Raw genomic sequence first — 18,326 nt, 5'->3', positions numbered from 1 at the left:
TAGATGAATTAGACCTAGTATTTGCTAGCATAATGGGGTGACTATAATCAAAATAATTGTATATTTTTAAATAAATAAGAGAACATAATTATGTTGTTTCTAACATAAAAGATAAATGCTTGAGGTGATGAATACCCTATTTACCCTGACATGATCATTATGTATTGGGTGCCTGTAACAAAATATCTCATGTAACCCATAAATATATATACCTACTATGTATCCACAAAAATTAAAAATAAAAGATAAGAAACAAATAAAAGGCAAGGATGCATGTTCTCACCACTTCTATTCAGCACTGTACTAGTTGTTGTAGACACAGCAGTTAGGCAACAAAAGAAATAAAAGGCATTGAGATTATATAGGAAAAAGTAAAACTATCTCTATTTGCAGAAGCCACAAAAAATTAGGGCTAATAAACAGTTCAGGCAATATACAAAAATCAGTTTTATGTCTATAACAGAAATGAACAATCAAAAAATAAAATTAAAAACCCAATTCCATTGAAAAAAGCATGAAAAAGAGTAAAATATTTAGGAATAAATTTAACAAAAAAGTGTAAGACTTGCATAACTGAAAACTACAAGACATCATGGAAAGAAATTAAAGACCGAAATAAATGGAAAGACATCTTGTGTTCATGGACAGGAAAACTTAATACTGTTAAGATGACAATACTACCCAAAGTAACCTACAGATTGAATGCAATCCCTATGAAAATTCCATCTGCCATTTTTGCAGACATAGGCAAGATGATCATAAAATTCATATAGAAATGCAAGAGGCCCAGAATAGAGAAAACAATCCTGAAAAAGAAAAACAAAGAGGGCTCAAACTTCCTGATTTCACAACTTACAACAAAGCTACAGTGATCAAGACTGTATTTCACATAAGGACGAGCATATACATTAGCGGAATGGAATTGAGAGTCCAGAAATGAAACCATACATCTACAGTCAATTACTTCTTAAAAATGAGATGGTGTCTTAATATGTTTCCCAGGCTGGACTCAAACTCCTGGGTTCAAGCAATCCTCCTGCCTCAGACTCCTGGGCAGCTGGTACTACAGACGCATGCCTGGCTCTATAGTCAAATAATTTTTGACAAGGGTGCCAAGACTATTCAATGGGGTGTCCAGAAAATTCAATGGGGAAAGAGTAGTCTTTTTAACAAACAATGTTTGGATAAATGGATATCCACATGCAGAAGAATGAATATGAACTACATCATACCATATATAAACTTTTACTCAAAATGGAAAGAGACCTAAATCTAAGAGCTAAAACTATAAAATTCTTAGAAGAAAACACACCGTAACTCTTTGTGACTTTGGATTAGGGAATGGTTTCTTAGATGTGACACCTAAGGTACAAGCAACCAAAGACAAAGCAGAAAAAATACACAAATTGGACTTCATCAAAATTTGAAACTTTTGTAGTATAAAGAAAGTTAAAAGAAAACCCACAGAATGGGAGAAAATATTTGCAAATCACATATCCAAGAAGCATGTAATATCTAGCATGTATAAAGAATTCTTACAAACCAAGAAAAAAGATAAAAAAATCCAATTAAAAAATGAACCAAGGATTTGAACTGACATTTCTCCAAAGATGATACACAGTCAGTAATTGAGCATGTTGAGCACATGAAAAGATGCTCAACATTATTAGTCATTAATAAATTACAAATGAAAATCACAAGAACATTCCACCTCACACCTAGTAGGATGACTATCGTCAAAGAGACGGACAATAACAAATGTTGTGAAGGATGTGGAGAAATTGGACCTTCACACATCGCTGGTGCAAAGGTAAAATGGTAATATCCAAACGCTTTGGCAGTTCTACAAAAAGCTGAACTTAAGAGTTAACCACTATATGACTCAGTAATTTCACTCATATGCATATACCCAAGAGAACTGTAAACATAGGTTCACACAAAAACTTTTCCACAGATATTCATAGCAGCAATATTCACTATAGCCCCAATGTGGAACAACCTCCATGTCTACAAATGGATGAACAGATAAACAAAATGTAGCATTCATACAATGGAGTATTATTCAGCCATAAGAAAGCATGAAGTACTGATACAGTTGTCCCTCCATATCTGTGGAAGATTGCTTCCAAGACCTCCTGTGGCTATCAAAATCCACATATGCTCAAGTCCCTTATAGAAAATAGTGTAGTATTTGCATATAATCTACACGCATACTCCTTATATATTAAATATCTCTAGATTACTTATAATGCTTGATACAATGTAAATGCTGTGTAAATAGTTGTCACACTGTATTGTTTAGGGGAATAATAAGATTAAAAAGTGTGCACATGTTCAGAGCAGACACAATCATCCTCTTTTTTTTTTTTTTTTTTTTTTGAGAAGGGGTCTCACTCTGTCACCCAGGCTGGAGTGTAGTGGCTGATCTTAGCTCACTGCAACCTCTGCTCCCCAGGATCAAGCAATCCTTCTACCTCAGCCTCCCGAATAGCAGGGACTACAGGTGCATGCCACCACACCTGGCTAATTTTTGTATTTTTGGTAGAGATAGGGTTTTGCCATGTTGCCCAGGCTGGTCTTGAACTCTTGGGCTCAACTGATCTGCCTGACTTGGCCTCCCAAAGTGCTGGGATTACAGGCATGAGCCACCGTGCCCTGCCCTTTCTGAATATTTTTGATCCTCGGTTGAATGCATGGATGTGGAACCCACAGGTACGGAGGGTCGACTGAACATGCTACAACATAGATAAATCTTGAAAATACACAAGTGAAAGAAACCAGTCATAAAAGTTCATATATTTTCTGATTCCATTTATATGAAGTGTCTAGAATAGGCATATCCATAGAGGCAGAAAGTAAACTATGGGTTGCCAAGGCCTGGAGGAGTGACTGCTAAGAGCTATGGTATTTCTTTTTCAGGTGACAAAAATGTTCTAAATTTAGATGTTGGTGTTGGTTATACAATTTTGTGAAAATACAAAAAGCCACTTATTGTATACTTTAAAATAATGAATTTACTTTATGGTATATGAATTATATCTTAATAAAATTGTTCATTTTTTTTTTTAAAAAGAAGCAGATAGCACACACAAGTACACCTTTCTAATTTAAAACTTACATTTTCTGTGAGGGTCATGTTTTCTTTGCTGATATTTAACACTGTTGTCATTAAAGCCAGATTTATGATGTTGATTTACTTGGCTTATTTCTTGAGGTAGAACTGTACCCTGAAAATTAAAATTCTTATAAATTAAACAAAATCTTAATATTATAACTACTTATTATCTTCAACTTTTAATAAATAATTACATTATTTTTATAAAAATTATATAGTTCCTTAGAAAAAAACTTAATATAGAAAAGTATAGAGACTTTTAAAGCCACTTGAACTGTACCACCAGACTCATTAACATAATGATCATCACTCTAGATATTTTTTCTATGCATTAGTTTGCAAGATATAAAGAAAACAATCATTTTACAAAAATGCTACTTTTTTTTTCTTTTGAGACAGATTCTTGCTCTGTTACCAAGGCTGGAGTGCAGTGGCACAATCTCGGCTCACTGCAACCTCTGCCTTCTGGGTTCATGTGACTCTCATGGCTCAGCTTTCTGAGTAGCTGGGACTACAGGTGAGTACCATCGTGCCTGGCTAGTTTTTGTATTTTCAGTAGAGGCGGGGTTTCACCATGTTGGTCAGGGTGGTCTTAAACTCCTGGCTTTAAACAATTCTCCCACCTCGGCCTCCCAAAGTCCTTGGATTACAGGCATGAGCCACTGCACGCAGCCAAAAATCCTCCTTTCAATAAAAGAATTAAATCTAATTTTGCTTGATGTTAACAAATGCAGAAACCAAACAAAATACTAAACTTTAGGTAAATGTTTCTTCACAACAGAAATATCAGTCTCTAAAGATCCCCCTAGATTTGCTTCAAAATAATCCCATCCCTTGGGTAGATGGAGGTGGGAAATGAGTAGGGGTTATAGAAGAAATAGTACTGGACTAGAGCACGGCAGGGAATGAGTACTGGTGGGTTCGTTCATTCTATTTACTTGACTTCATTGTGGTTAAACTTTTCCATTAAAAAGTTTTAAAAAATTTATCATTTCTGGCCCTATATTATGAAAATTGAGGATGTTAGCACACTTACATTCCCTTCCATGTTAATTTTTATTAATCCCATGTTTTATTGGGATTAATAACAATCCCAATACCTGATTTTTATTAATATTTATATTGTCAAGGTTTTTAAATGATGGAAGACTTCAATACTAGATAGCCAGACTGATGATAAAGTTACAGTAATTGAGACAGTTCATAAATAGACAGAATTAGCAAAATGGCGTAAGTTTCATATGAAGATTCTATCAGATCCTTTCATTGTTGCATAGGGAGAGAAAGCCTGAATGCAAAAAGAGACAGACAATTTCCCACAGTTGAAGCAGTAAGAAGAAGCAAAAGTGGAGGCTAGAGAAGGTAAATACAAATGAATTATTTCACAGTTTTGCTTTTGGTAGGCCCTATTTACTTTCTTCTCAGCACAGACAAATGGACAAAGACACAACATGTCCTAACTGGTAGTGGGCATGCTCCAAAATAGTTGTGATATGCATGGGAGTACCAAGGAAGACCTAATGAGATCACACGGACAGAAACACTCAAGGCTCCTCAGTTTTTTAAAAATCTATTTTTTATTTTTTTGTAGAGACAGGGATCTTATTATGTTGCCCAGGCTGGTATTGAACTCCTGGGCTTAAGTGTTCCTCCTGCCTTGGGCTCCCAAAATGCTGAGATTACAGGCATGAGCCACTGTGCCCAGCCCAAGGCTCTTCAGTTTTGTTTTTTTGTTTTTGAGACAGGGTGTTTGCTCTGTCACTGAGGCTGCAGTGCAGCGGGGTTGTCTTGGCTTACTGCAACTTTCGACTCCTGGGCTCAAGTGATCCTCCTGCCTCAGTCTCCCGAATAGCTGGGGCTATGGCTATGTGCCACTATGCCTGGCTAATTTTCACATTGTTTTGTAGAGATGGGATTTTGCCATGTTGCCCAGGTTGATCTCCAACTCCTAGGCTCCAGTGACCCACCCGCGTTGGCCTTCAAAAGTGCTCGGATTACAGGTGTGAGCCACTGCGCCCGGCCAGCTTTTCAGTTATTAAGAGTCAAAATGGCATGAGATTTCTATCATCATGGCATAACGGCTGGTGGGGCTTTGAACTACAGCAGTACATTATGGGTGATTTTGACTCTAAGGAGAGGAATTAGAACATCAGGACAGAACAAGTATTGTCTGAGTGTCTTCTATGTGCCAGGTATGGTAAATGAATTGTGTACTCATTATTTTAGTATCATCATAGTAATGCTACTAACTAAATAGTAAAATAAATAGTAAATAATATATTTTGGAGCTCTAACTCCAAAATCCATGTTCACAGTACTACTTCAGAGAAAAGGTAAGCCATATGTTTAATTAGTAAGCAAATATTTGGGTATAGTTCTTTAGGGTGTTCTGTTTGATATCTATATAAAGGTATTTGTACACACTGCCATGTTTTGCCAATCAAAGCTTGAATATTTTTTATCACGGTGAATTCTCTTGAATTTGCTCATCAGGTTAGGCTGCTTATTAATGCATATGCGTTATACTTGGGATCTCATAATTCTTAGGACATTTAAGAGATAAAACATGAGAGTGTTCAGCTGAAATAAACAATGAAATAGCACCCAGTAACGAGGGGTTGCATGTAGGAGATAACGAGAAAATATAATATCAAGCGATGCTCAAGGAAACAGCAGATTTTGACTGAGACCTAAGGGGTTATTTGTAGTGAGAGAAAAAATGGGCATTCTAAGTGGAAGGAACAAAAAGAACACATAACCCCAAATGGGAATCATCTATGGGAAAGGGAAAGTAAAGAGACCAGTCTGACTAGAACAGACCATTATGTCTAAATGGTTGAACACACATCATATAATTAGGTGGGGTTAGATTATAGAAGGCCTTAGACATTAGTTTGAGGAATTGAGGCAGGATTCCAACTCTGGAGCTGTATATATTCTAGAGTACTACAGCAATACTATTTTGTGGCTGGAAAAGACCTTAGAGGTCATCTAAGTGAACTTCATTGTATACATGAGGACACAGAAGCCTAGGGAAATAAGTCTCTCTCTGAGGAGAGAGGGTATTCCAGACAAACTCAAAGGCCCTGTTGTGGGGACCATCCCTGGCATACTCAAGGAAGAGAAAGAAGACCATTATGGCTGTAGCAAAAAGGTGAGTTATAGAAAATGTGATTAGAGAGGTGACACATCAATATTGTATGGGACATTCCAGGCCATTATATAAAAATAATGGCTTTTACTCAGTGAAATGGGGAATCAGTGGAGGGTTTTGAGCAGCAGAAGGACATGACCTCTGACATATTTTAACAGCATCACTCTGCCTGCTGTCTTGAGAACAGACTGTAGAGGAGCCAGGATGGAAACAGATTACTAGACTACTGTAACCATCAAGGTGAGAGTTGGTATGAATTTGGAGTAGGGTAGTAGGAGCCTGTGAGAAATAGTCCAATTCTAGACATATCTGAAAGAGATTTACAGATGATAATGAATTGGATATGAGGGTAAAAGAGAAAGGAAGGAGTAAAGGATGTGACTCTTAAGGTATGAGTGAAAGGAGGGAGTGGCTATTAACTGAGATGGAAATGACATCAGGTAACGTAAGTTTGTGAGGGAAGAACAAGAGTTCAATTTTGCACTTTGGGAGGCCGAGGCGGGCGGATCACGAGGTCAGGAGATCGAGACCACGGTGAAACCCTGTCTCTACTAAAAATACAAAAAATTAGCCGGGCGTGGTGGCGGGCGCCTGTAGTCCCAGCTACTCGGAGAGGCTGAGGCAGGAGAATGGCGTGAACCCGGGAGGCGGAGCTTGCAGTGAGCCGAGATCGCGCCACTGCACTCCAGCCTGGGCGACAGAGCGAGACTCCGTCTCAAAAAAAAAAAAAAAAAAAAAAAAAAAAAAAAAAAAAAAAAAAAAAAAAAAAAAAAAAAAAAAAAAAAGAGTTCAATTTTGGACATGGTAAGTTTGAGATGCATATTAAGTACCCAAATGGAGACACAGAGTTGGACATTTGAGTGGAGATGAAGGTTGAACACTGAGTCTAAATATCATGGAGGACTTCCAAGCTGGAAAGGGAAGTTTGGGAGACATGATGTATGTATTTTTGTAGGTACATATGTTTGTGTGTGTATCTATATCTACCTTATCTAAATCTATTTTTTCTCTATCATCTATCTGTCTATAATTATCTATCTAATCTATCTATCTATCTATCTATCTATCTATCTATCTATCTATCTATGGAAATGGGTATAGATAGAGAAGAAGTCCAATAATTTAGCCCTAGAGGATTCCATCTTTAAAGAGCCTGAGAGATTAGGTGAAACTGACAAAGAAGACTGAGAAACAACAGCCAATGAGACATGAAGAAAAACAGGGAAGGGTGGTATTCCAATGACAAGTGAAGAATGGATGACAAGGAGAACTGAGTGATCAACTGTATGAAATGCTGCTGATAGGTCAATTCAGATGGAAACTGAGACTTGATCACATGGTTTTTGCATATGAAGGTCATTGGGAACCTTGAAAGGGCAGTTTCCATAAAGTGATGGGAATGAAAGACTGATTAGAGTGGGTTTAAGAGAGAAGGGGGGAGAGAGGCACCAGTATAGACAATTTTTTCAAGTTTTGTTCTAAAAGGAAGCAATACTCTAAGTCTCTTTTTGCCTTTATCTATTTGTTCAACTTTTTAATTAACTCCCGCTCTTTTAATCTTTTACTGAGGACTGTTCCTCCAAATGCAACAACAGTTTTCTTTTCATTTTTTGCCTTACTGCTTGACTAATGACTTTGACTGTAACCTCTCTGCTAAGTATTACTACTAATCTATACCTCTGATTTGAACCTCAGTCAAGATTTAATCCAGTATCTGCAACTTTCTAGCACAGATATTATAGCTGGATACTCCACCATCACCTCAACCTCAAGGTGTCCCGTCTTAGACAAGGCAGCATGAGAGAAGAACATCATTTTTTTTTTAAGTTTAAAAAAAAAAAAAAAAGTCCCAGAATTGGCCTCACCTAAAGTCACTTCTCTTACCCTTATTTCTAACACCACCATTCCTCAGGCATATAATCTAAAATGCTTAGAGTCAAAAATTTTTGCTTTCTACCATTATTTTTACAATGATATTATAAATCATTCTATCATTCTACTCCTTCTCAGTTCCTGCAACTGACTTTAGATCATCATCCTTGGCCTAAATTAACCTTCTAACTATGATTCTTGTTTCCTATCTTTTTCACATATAGTCCTTCTTACATACTGCTGCCTGACTAATCTTTCTTAAAGACCCTTTCATCTGTTTTGGCCCCAAGGCATAATTGGGCAAAGTATCTCTTGGGTTTGAACCCAGTTTATACCCTGAAGCAGTGTGGTGCAGCAAGTACAGTACTGAACTCAGAATCAGGAAATCAGGTTTTGTGATTCAAACAGTTTAAAACAAAATAATTTATGGATAACCTAAAGAAAGCTTATAATAGCATATTGGCTGAGGAGACCTATGTATCTTGTCACCCTAGTTTTTTTCTTTACTCTTTAAGTTATGACATATACACTAATTTTTTATGTTTATTTTACTATTTATATTTATTTTACCATTTATGTTTATATTCCCTTTGTAATTTTCTCTTTTATCTCTGATAATGCCACCATTACTGCAGGACATTCGAATAAATGAGGGTCTGAAGGTACAGGCTACTGGTTTATAAACTTGAACATTCCTTTTTTTTTTTATTTTTTGCGATGGAGTCTTGCTCTGTCATCCAGGCTGGAGTGCAGTGGCACAATCTCGACTCACTGCAACTTCCACCTCCTGGGTTCAAGTGATTCTCCTGCCTCAGCCTTCTGAGTAGCTGGGACTACACGTGTGTGCCACCATAGCACCTGATTGATTTTTTGTATTGTTAGTAGAGATGGGGTTTCACCATGTTGGCCAGGCTGGTCTTGAACTCCTGACCTCAAGTAATCCTCCGGCTTTGGCCTCCCAAAGTGCTGGGATTACAGGCATGAGCCACCACGCCTCGCCAAACATTCCTTTTTGATCTAAGCTGAGAAGATAGGTAACTAGCAAAACATGTAGTAGGAATTTATTCCTTTCCTCTTCCTTTCTTCATCTGAGTCTCTAATCTTTTAGCAGCACTTTTTCCCTCTTCTTAATCTCTACCAAAGAATGCATATTTGTTCATTCGTATTTAAGATAACCAACTATCAGCATAAAGTGACATATTCAAGTGGAAAAAAATAAGTTGTTAAATGCGATAACGGCCTTTGTTGAATTTAAAATATAGTTACTATGACTTTGTAAATAACTAAAAAAAACCTAAAGCTGATTTAAAACAAAAATTATCTATACTCTCGACTCATTGGTCCAGAAACTTTTATAGATCTGAAAATAATTATGAAATTCATGATTACATGGAACCAGAAAAGAGCCCAATAGCCAAGGCAATTTTAAACAAAAAGAACAATGTTGGAGACATCATATTACCTGACTTCACGTTATACTGTAAGTTTATATTACCATGCATCTGCCATATAACAAAAGTAGCATGGTACTGGTACAAAAACAGACACAAAGACCAATGGAACAGAATAGAGAACCCAGAAATAGGCCGGGCGCGGTGGCTCAAGCCTGTAATCCCAGCACTTTGGGAGGCCGAGGCGGGCGGATCACGAGGTCAGGAGATCGAGACCATCCTGGCTAACACGGTGAAACCTCGTCTCTACTAAAAATACAAAAAATTAGCTGGGCGTGTTGGCGGGCGCCTGTAGTCCCAGCTACTCGGGAGGCTGAGGCAGGAGAATGGCGTGAACCCGGGAGGCGGAGCTTGCAGTGAGCCGAGATCGCGCCACTGCACTCCAGCCTAGGGGACAGAGAAAGACTCCGTCTCAAAAAAAAAAAAAAAAAAAAAGAACCCAGAAATAAAACGGCACACTTACAACCACCTGATTTTTGACAAAGTCAACAAAAACAAGCAATGGGGTGAGGACTCCCTATACATGATGCTGGGATAGCTGGCTAGCCATATGCAGAAGAATGAAATTGGACCCCTACCTTTCAGCATATACAAAAATTAACTCAAGATGGATTAAAGACTTAAAATGTAAGACCTCAAACTGTAAGAATCCTAGAAGAAAATCCAGGAAATACCACTTGGAGTATCAGCCTTGAGAAAGAATGTATGACTAAGTCCTCAAAAGCAATCGCAACAAAAACAAAAATTTACAAGTGGGACCTAATTACACTAAAGAGTTTCAGCTCACTAAAAAAATTATCAACAGAGTAAACACACAACTACAGAATGGGAGAAAATATTCGCAAACTGTGCATCTGACAAAGGTCTAATATCAAGAATCTATAAGGAACTTAATTCAACAAGCAAAAAACAAATAATGCCATTTAAAAATGGGCACAAGATGCTTGCTTCAGCAGCACATATACTAAAATTGGAATGGTACAGAGAAGATTAGCAAAATCTTAAGAAAATTTATATTTTAATTAAAAAATTAATTTTTTTAAAAATGGGGAAAAGACATGAATAGATGCTCTGCAAAAGAAGACATATCAGTGGACAAGAAACATATGAAAAAAATGTTCAACATCACTAATCATCAGAGAACTGTAAATCAAAACCACAAGATGATACCATCTCACACCAGTCAGAATGGCTGTCAAAAAATAACGGATGCTGGTGAGGCTGTAGGAAAAATGGAATGCTTATAAACTCTTGGTGGGAATGTAAATTAGTTCAGCCACTGTATAAAGTAGTTTGGAGAGTTCTCAAAGAACTTAAAACAGAACTACCATTCGACCCAGTAATCCCATTGTTGGGTATATACCCCAGGGAAAATAAACCGTTCTTCCAAAAAGACACATACCCACGTACATTAATTGCATTTGCTATTCACAATAGCAAAGACATGGACTCAATCTAAGTGCTCATCAATGGTGGGTAAGATTGATTGATTGATTGATTTAGAGACTGAGCCTTACTCTGTCACCCAGGCTGGAGTGAAATGGGGTGATCTTGGCTCACTGCAACCTCTGGCCTCCCAAGTTCAAGCAACTCTTGTGTCTCACCATCACAAATAGCTGGCTAATTTTTGTATTTTCAGTAGAGATGGGGTTTCACCATATTGGCCAGGCTGGTCTCGAACTCCTGACCTCCAGTGATCCACCCACCTCAGCCCCTCAAGGTTCTGGGATTACAGGTGTGAGCCACAGTGCCCGGCCAGATTTTTAAAAATGTGGTATATATACACCACGGAATATACACTATGGAATACTATGCAGTCATAAAAAAGAATGAAATAATGTTCTTTGCAGCAACATGGGTGGAACTGAAGGCCATTATGCTAAGTGAATGAACACAGGAACAGAAAACCAAATACTATATGGTTCTCACTTATAAGTGGGAGCTAAGCATTGGGGACACATGGTTATAAAGATGGGAATAACAGACACTGGGGGTTACTACAGATGAGGGAAGATAGGGAGGAGGGGGGAAGGGCTGAAAAACCACCTATTGGGTACTATGCTCACTGCCTGGGTGACAGGATCATTTGTACCCTAAACCTCAGTGTCACACAATATATTCATGTAACAAACCTGTACATGTATCTCCTGAACCTAAAACAAATAAAGTTGAAATTATTTAAAAAAAAAAAAACAACGAAAATTCATGATCAAAATTGTCATTTTCTATTTTATGAGATTTCACAGAAAAATAATCATTGTAGTCTTATAAGAAAAATATAAAAATGTTTTCTTTAAATTAATTGTCCATCAAAACAAGGAATACTAACCTTCTCTTGTATAGTTGGCTGAAAGTGTTGCATCTTTCCAGATCCCTGTAAGGACTGCCAAATGTTGCAGAATTCATCATCATCTTTAGTAGGTACCTAGCAAAGTACAAACAATTTCTTGAGAAAATGAAATAGGAAGAAATAAAAATACATATTAAAAATCAAATAATTTATCTATTAATGTTATTCAGTGGTGGACAGGATATTAAACTTTTTTTTTTTTTGACTCGGGGTCTTACTCATGTGGGGTCTTGCTCATGTCGCCCAGGCTGGGGAGCTGTGGTAGGGTCATAGGTGACTGTAACCTCAAATTCCTGGGCTCAATCCTCAGCCTCCTGTGGAGCTAGGACTACAAGCGTGTACCACCATGCCCAACTAATTTTTGTTTTTTCTTCTAGGGATGGGTTGCCATGTTTTGCTGTGTTGCCCAGGCTGGTGTTGAACTCCTGCCTCAAGCAGTCCTCCTGCCTTAGCCTCCCAGAGTGTCGGGGTTACAGATGTGAGCTACCACATCCACCCCAAACTAACTTTCATTATGTGAAATCTCTTAGTTCCTTTTTTTCTAAAGCTCAGCATAGTAATCACAAAAGTATTCTATGAGAGTGAAACTGGTATTCTTTATATGCAATTAGTTTTGAATGGTTTTATTTGTTGAAAAATATTTAAAGCATAACAAACACTATAAAAGATTATACTGAATCAATATCCCCACCAACAGATTTTTTGTCTTCTAATGTATTAAAATACATTCTCTCACTCAAATTAACACCTAAAGATTTTATTTTAAAAATCTTCGCCTTACACAAAATAATCTAATAAATTTAAAAATCAACTATTAAGATTAAAACTCTGGAAAAATAGGCACCAAATTTTGACAGTGGTTACCTATGAGATTTGAGAGGCCTTTTGCTCGTGTTTCCTTTGTTATCATCTACTTATCTGTGTTTTCCAATTGGTTTATAATAAACAGGTACTATTTGGATTAAAGAACGTACTTAGTAAGCATGAGATTTGGGGTCATGGAATTAAATAAAGTGTCTCACACAAGACAACTCAATTTTTGTCCCCAGAAAGAGGAAATAAAGGAAATCATCCATAAATTGTATGGTAGAAACTTGAAAATTGCTTTTGATAAATGTGATATAATCCTTGCCCTTTATCTTTCAAATTTATGTTATTTATAGCAGATAGCATAGGACATTTGGATTATATAAGAAAAAAATTAAATGTTAACTTGAAATGTAAACATTTAAAGAGAAAACATGGACATTCTTAAGTTCCTTATTTAAATACACTTTTTTCCTTTAATACAACTGTTATTTTATAGCAGAGGTAGAATGCTAGCAATAGCATTCTTTATTAGCCTAGTTATCTTAAATTTGGAATTGACCTGAACCAAAACTTTTTAAATAAAAGAAGGGAAACTAAGTTAAATTAGGTTTACATTTACAAAGTCTGCTGTGATTTATGATTTGTAAAAGGGGTAGAGGAGAAGTTAAAGACTGAGAGTCTTACTTGAGTAGGAACAAAAAGTGATTGAGGGGAATGGTTGAGGCCTCCCAAATGCCCAGAGGAAACTGATGAATTTGAGCTATGGTGATGTACAGCTGGTTGTGGTTTTACGACGGCTGTCAACTTCTGATTTCCAGTTTCAGAGCGACTCCCATAAGAAAGGTTCACCAAGGCACTTGTTGGCAGTCGATAACCTCTACCAGGTGAGCATCTAAAAGTAAAAAGTTATATCAGGGTTGGAAGGAAAACAATACTAAATGTGTTAGGGAGAAAAGTCAAATAATTTTTGGTGGACAATCCATCATCAGCGTTAGTAAACATTACTTTTTAATTCAGTAGAGGAACCTCAAATCACAGCAATAGCTCAATTTATAAGATGATGTATTTCTAAAAACTTTCCTAAGAGCCTATTTAGTATTTACTAAGAAGAGAAAACCCAACTACGTTCTAGGGGTGTGTGTCGATTTGTCGTTAAGAAGCTTGCATCTTAATTGCTGAATACAACTGAAAATTTAAGAATTAATTTTTTTTTTTTTTTGAGAGATGGGATGTCACTGTTACTCAGGATGGAGTGCCATGGTGCTATATCCTAACTCACTGCAGTGTCGAACTCCTGGGCTCAAGCAGTCTTCCCATCTCAGCCTCCTGAGTAACTGAGACCACAGGTGCAAGGTACCACACCTGGCATGCTTTTGTATTTTTTTTTTAGAGACAGGGTCTCACTATCTTGCCCAGGCTGGTTTTGAACTCCTGGGCTCAAGTGACCCTCCATCCTTGGCCTCCCAAAGTGTTGGGATTACAGGCATGAGCCACCACGCCTGGCCTCAAACGTCTTAAAAACTGTGCAGCCGGGCATGGTGGTTCATGCCTGTAATCCCAGCCACAGCACTTGGGAGGCCAAGGCGGGTGGATCACTTGAGGTCAGAAGTTCAAGACCAGCCTGGCAAACATGTTGAAACTCTGTCTCTATTAAAAATACAAAAAAATTAGCCGGCCATGGTGGCGCACACCTGTAATCCCAGCTACCTGGGAGGCTGAGGCAGGAGAATTGCTTGAACCCGGGAGATGCAGGCTGCAGTGAGCCAAGATTGCACCATTGCACTGCAGACCGGGCAACAGTGCGAGAATCTGTCTCAAAAAATAAAAGAAAACCAAACAAAAACAAAAACAAAAAAATGAAAACTACAGTTTGGGCAGTCTAGGTTATGAAAGCTCAGGAGCATGGAACCATTCTCGGTATGGCTCTTCCTAAGCAACAGGGTAAATGTTAGCTTTGATCTCATTTGTCTATTGGTCAAATGTGGAGTCCAGCCCTTTTTTCCCTCATTTTCCCATCTTAAAGTTCTGGACCTGTGCCTGGAAAGGCTTAAGAGACAAGTATTTGTGATTTCCATCTTTCATGGCCTTGATAAACGTGTCAGATGTTAAAGATACCTTCTCTTGTTAAGTTTTCAACTCTATCACCTATTTTTTTTCTCTTTGAGAGTATAATTTTCTTATATTGAAAGAAAATGGAAAAGCAGAGTTCTGTAAGAAACCTTTGTAAGTTCAAGGTTGCTAGGAAGTATCTATTTTCATGAGAACTAAACTTACTAAAGATTCTGTATTACAGAAATGAATACACTGCAGGCAGGTAATCTTTTACCCAGCTCTCTATCAGTCAATAAATTCACTGTCCCTTACTAGGAGAGGGGGAAAAAAAGACACTGAGGAAAAAAACCACAAAAATATACTTAAAATCTATTTTGAAAAGTTAGTGAATCAAAGGTATTGGTAATCAAACATTTTCATGAAAAATAAAATCAGACAGGAGATCCGGATTCTGCTGCTGTATGTGAAGAATACAGACTGGAGAAGTCTTTGAGTAACAAGCATATTTAAGTTGCAAAACAATAATAATAACATCCTGAAGGTGACTACTTGGTATAACGGCCAAAGACTGTGATTTCATGCAAGGAGGTTAAAAAAGGGTAATTAATTTTTTATTTTAATTACTCATTCATCAAAATAGAGGAGAAAAGGAAACTAAGCTAAATTCAGTTCAAATTTTCCAGCTGATTTTTAGAAAGTAGAAAACTGGAAAAGATTTCATCTCATCCTCACAATAACCTAGGGAAGTATGTATATATCTTCATTACAGATGAGGAAATTGAGGGTCAGACACTTAATTAACCTATCCAAGGTAATACAACGTTTAAGTGTGAGTTTACACCATGGTGTCTCTCATTTTATCATGATACTTGTTCCTATAACTTTAAACTTTCTATTGGCACTTTCCCCCAAAATACTTGTCTTACCTGTGTTAAATTAAAAACAATTTAACCCTCTTCCTTTAAACCTCCTAACCTCCAGTTAACTTTCTCCTTTCCTTTATAGTCAAACTTCCCAAGTGTTGCCTCAATTTCCTGTCTCCATTACTACACCTGCCATTCACTTCTCAAATCATGCCAATCTGTCGTGAGTACCTACAACTCCACTAAAATTGGTGACAAAGACATACATGTCACTAATTTCAAAGGACATTTCTATTCCTGAAGTTATTTAACCCTAATACCATTGTTTACATATGCTATTCCCTCTTCCTCTGCACATGTCATTATTCCCCCCATTTTTCCCTGGTTAGCTATTATTCATTCTTCAAGTTCTATCTTAACCACTTCCTCAAACAGACCTTTCTGTTACTCGCAGGACGGGTCATACTCTTTATAAAAACCTGCACTTCTTCCTAGTGCTTGCCATGTTTTAATTAAATAATTAATAATGTAATCAGTTGCTTAATTACCTCCCTCACTAAAATGAAAGCTCTATGAGGGTAGAAAGCATGTCTGCCTTATTCAGTGTTACATCCCTAGTAGCAAGTATGTCTTACACATACCACGAACAGAAATTGTAAACAAATAAAAAGTAATGTAAAGTCACTGGCCACACGAACATATTCACAAAGGGCAATTATCATTGGGAAATACAAACCTTATTGTTAACCCTCCAGGAAATTCTTCATCAAATAATACTTCAAATAATACATCAGCTTCTCTATTAGCTGTTACAACAGAGAGAGAAAAAGAGACACTAAAAAATCATACGATGAAAAATCAACAGATAAGTTTTTGGAGTGTTTGGAAGTATTTATTATAAAAATTCTGGGTATGATATAAAATATTCAGGATATGAACAATGGCATAATATTAATAAATATTAAACATTATCTTCAATTGGGCAGTTATGATTCCTTATGTTTCTTTATACTTCTACTACATACATATGTATCTATGAATAATATATAGTATTGTTTTGCAAGTTTGGAAACATATACATTATATCATAGAGAATATATTATTTTGCAACTTATTTTTATTTCTTTCAACATTATATTTGTGAGATTCACCCACGTAAACATGTGCATTCAGTTTTCTGGATATATAGTATCCCATCTATGGTATACAATAATTTATCCATTCTCCTGCTGATAAACATTTAGGTGATTTCTAACTTTTGCTATTATAAACAATGCTACAATGAACATGCAAATGTGTCCTTTATGCAGGTGAATATTCCCTAGGTTAAAAGTGAAAACTGCTGGGTCTTAGGGCATGTACTTTTTTTAAAAAAAACGGCCTTACTGGGCTGGGCCCAGTGGCTCACGCCTGTAATCCCAGCACTTTGGGAGGCCGAGGCGGGTGGATCACGAGGTCAGGAGATCAAGACCATCCTGGCTAACACAGTGAAACCCTGTCTCTACTAAAAATACAAAAAAAAAATTAGCCAGGCATGGTGGCAGGCGCCTGTTGTCCCAGCTAGTTGGGAGGCTGAGGCAGGAGAATGGCATGAACTCGGGAGGTGGAGCTTGCAGTGAGCCGAGATTGCATCACTGCACTCCAGCCTGGGCGACAGAGCGAGACTCCATCTCAAAAAACAACAACAACAACAACAACAACAAAACAGCCTTACTGAGGTATAACTGACATATGATACACTGCACATATCTGAAATATACAAGTTAATGAGTTTTAACATACATAATTAACCATGAAGCCATGATAAATAGGATAATCATTTCCAAAACTTTCCATGTCCTTTTGTAATCTGAATCCTCCTAATCCAGGCAACAACTAAAACTCTGCTGTCACCATAAGTTACTTTACATTTGTAGAATTTTATGTAAATGAAATAATATAATGTGTATTCCTCGTTTGTCTGGCTTCTTTGAGCATAATTATTTTGAGAGTCACCTATGTTGTGTTTATCAGTAGTTGTTTCTTTCTTATAGCTGAGAAGTATTCCACTGCATATGTATCCAAGAATTTGTTTATCCATTCATCTGCTGATGGGGATTTAGATTATTTCTAGTTTTTGGTTATTACATATAAAGCTGCTATGAAGATTCATGAACAAGGCTTTATGTGGATTTAAGCCCTCATTTCTCTTGGGTAAATACCCACCTATGAATGGGATGGCTGGGCCCTATGTTATGATGTATGTTTAACTTTTTAAGGACTTACCTTCATCATGATAGCCCACCAATGTGGGGAGAAAAAAACCCACTAAACTACTTTCCAAAGTGGTTTTATCTTTTACATTACAACTGGCAATATAGGAGAGTTCTAGTTGCCCTATATCATTGTCAACACTTGGTATAATCACTCTTTTAAATTTAAGTCTTTCTGTACGTGGTAATATCTTATTTGGTTTTAATTTGTATTTCCCTAACAACGAATGATGTTGAGTATCTTTTCATGTGCTTATTTGCCATCCATATATCTTCTGTGGTAAAATATCTGTCCAGCTATTTTGATCATTTTAAAAATTGGGTTGATTTATTTTAAGTTGTAAAAAACTTATATAGTCTAAATAAAAGCATTTTGTTGGATTTATGTTTTGCTAATATTTGCCTTT

The 18,326-nt window shown here is 37.0% G+C and overlaps 1 protein-coding gene across 3 annotated transcripts in view; it reads right to left on the bottom strand.

Annotated features, from left to right (window-relative positions):
- XRN1 (5'-3' exoribonuclease 1) overlaps window positions 1-18,326 on the bottom strand; it is a 142,939-nt gene that overhangs the window by 37,938 nt on the left and 86,675 nt on the right. For all 3 annotated transcript variants that reach the window (XM_012508602.2, XM_030816710.1, XM_030816711.1), the window contains exons 30-33: window positions 16,404-16,473; window positions 13,437-13,644; window positions 11,922-12,017; window positions 3,119-3,227 (exon numbers count right to left, since the gene is read on the bottom strand). In XM_012508602.2, the coding sequence (XP_012364056.1) occupies window positions 3,119-3,227; window positions 11,922-12,017; window positions 13,437-13,644; window positions 16,404-16,473 (483 nt within the window). The remainder of the gene's footprint in view (window positions 1-3,118; window positions 3,228-11,921; window positions 12,018-13,436; window positions 13,645-16,403; window positions 16,474-18,326) is intronic.

Source organism: Nomascus leucogenys, chromosome 8 (genome assembly GCF_006542625.1).
Source record: "Nomascus leucogenys isolate Asia chromosome 8, Asia_NLE_v1, whole genome shotgun sequence".
Lineage (NCBI taxonomy): Eukaryota > Metazoa > Chordata > Mammalia > Primates > Hylobatidae > Nomascus > Nomascus leucogenys.
This window is presented reverse-complemented; position numbering and strand designations above follow the sequence as displayed.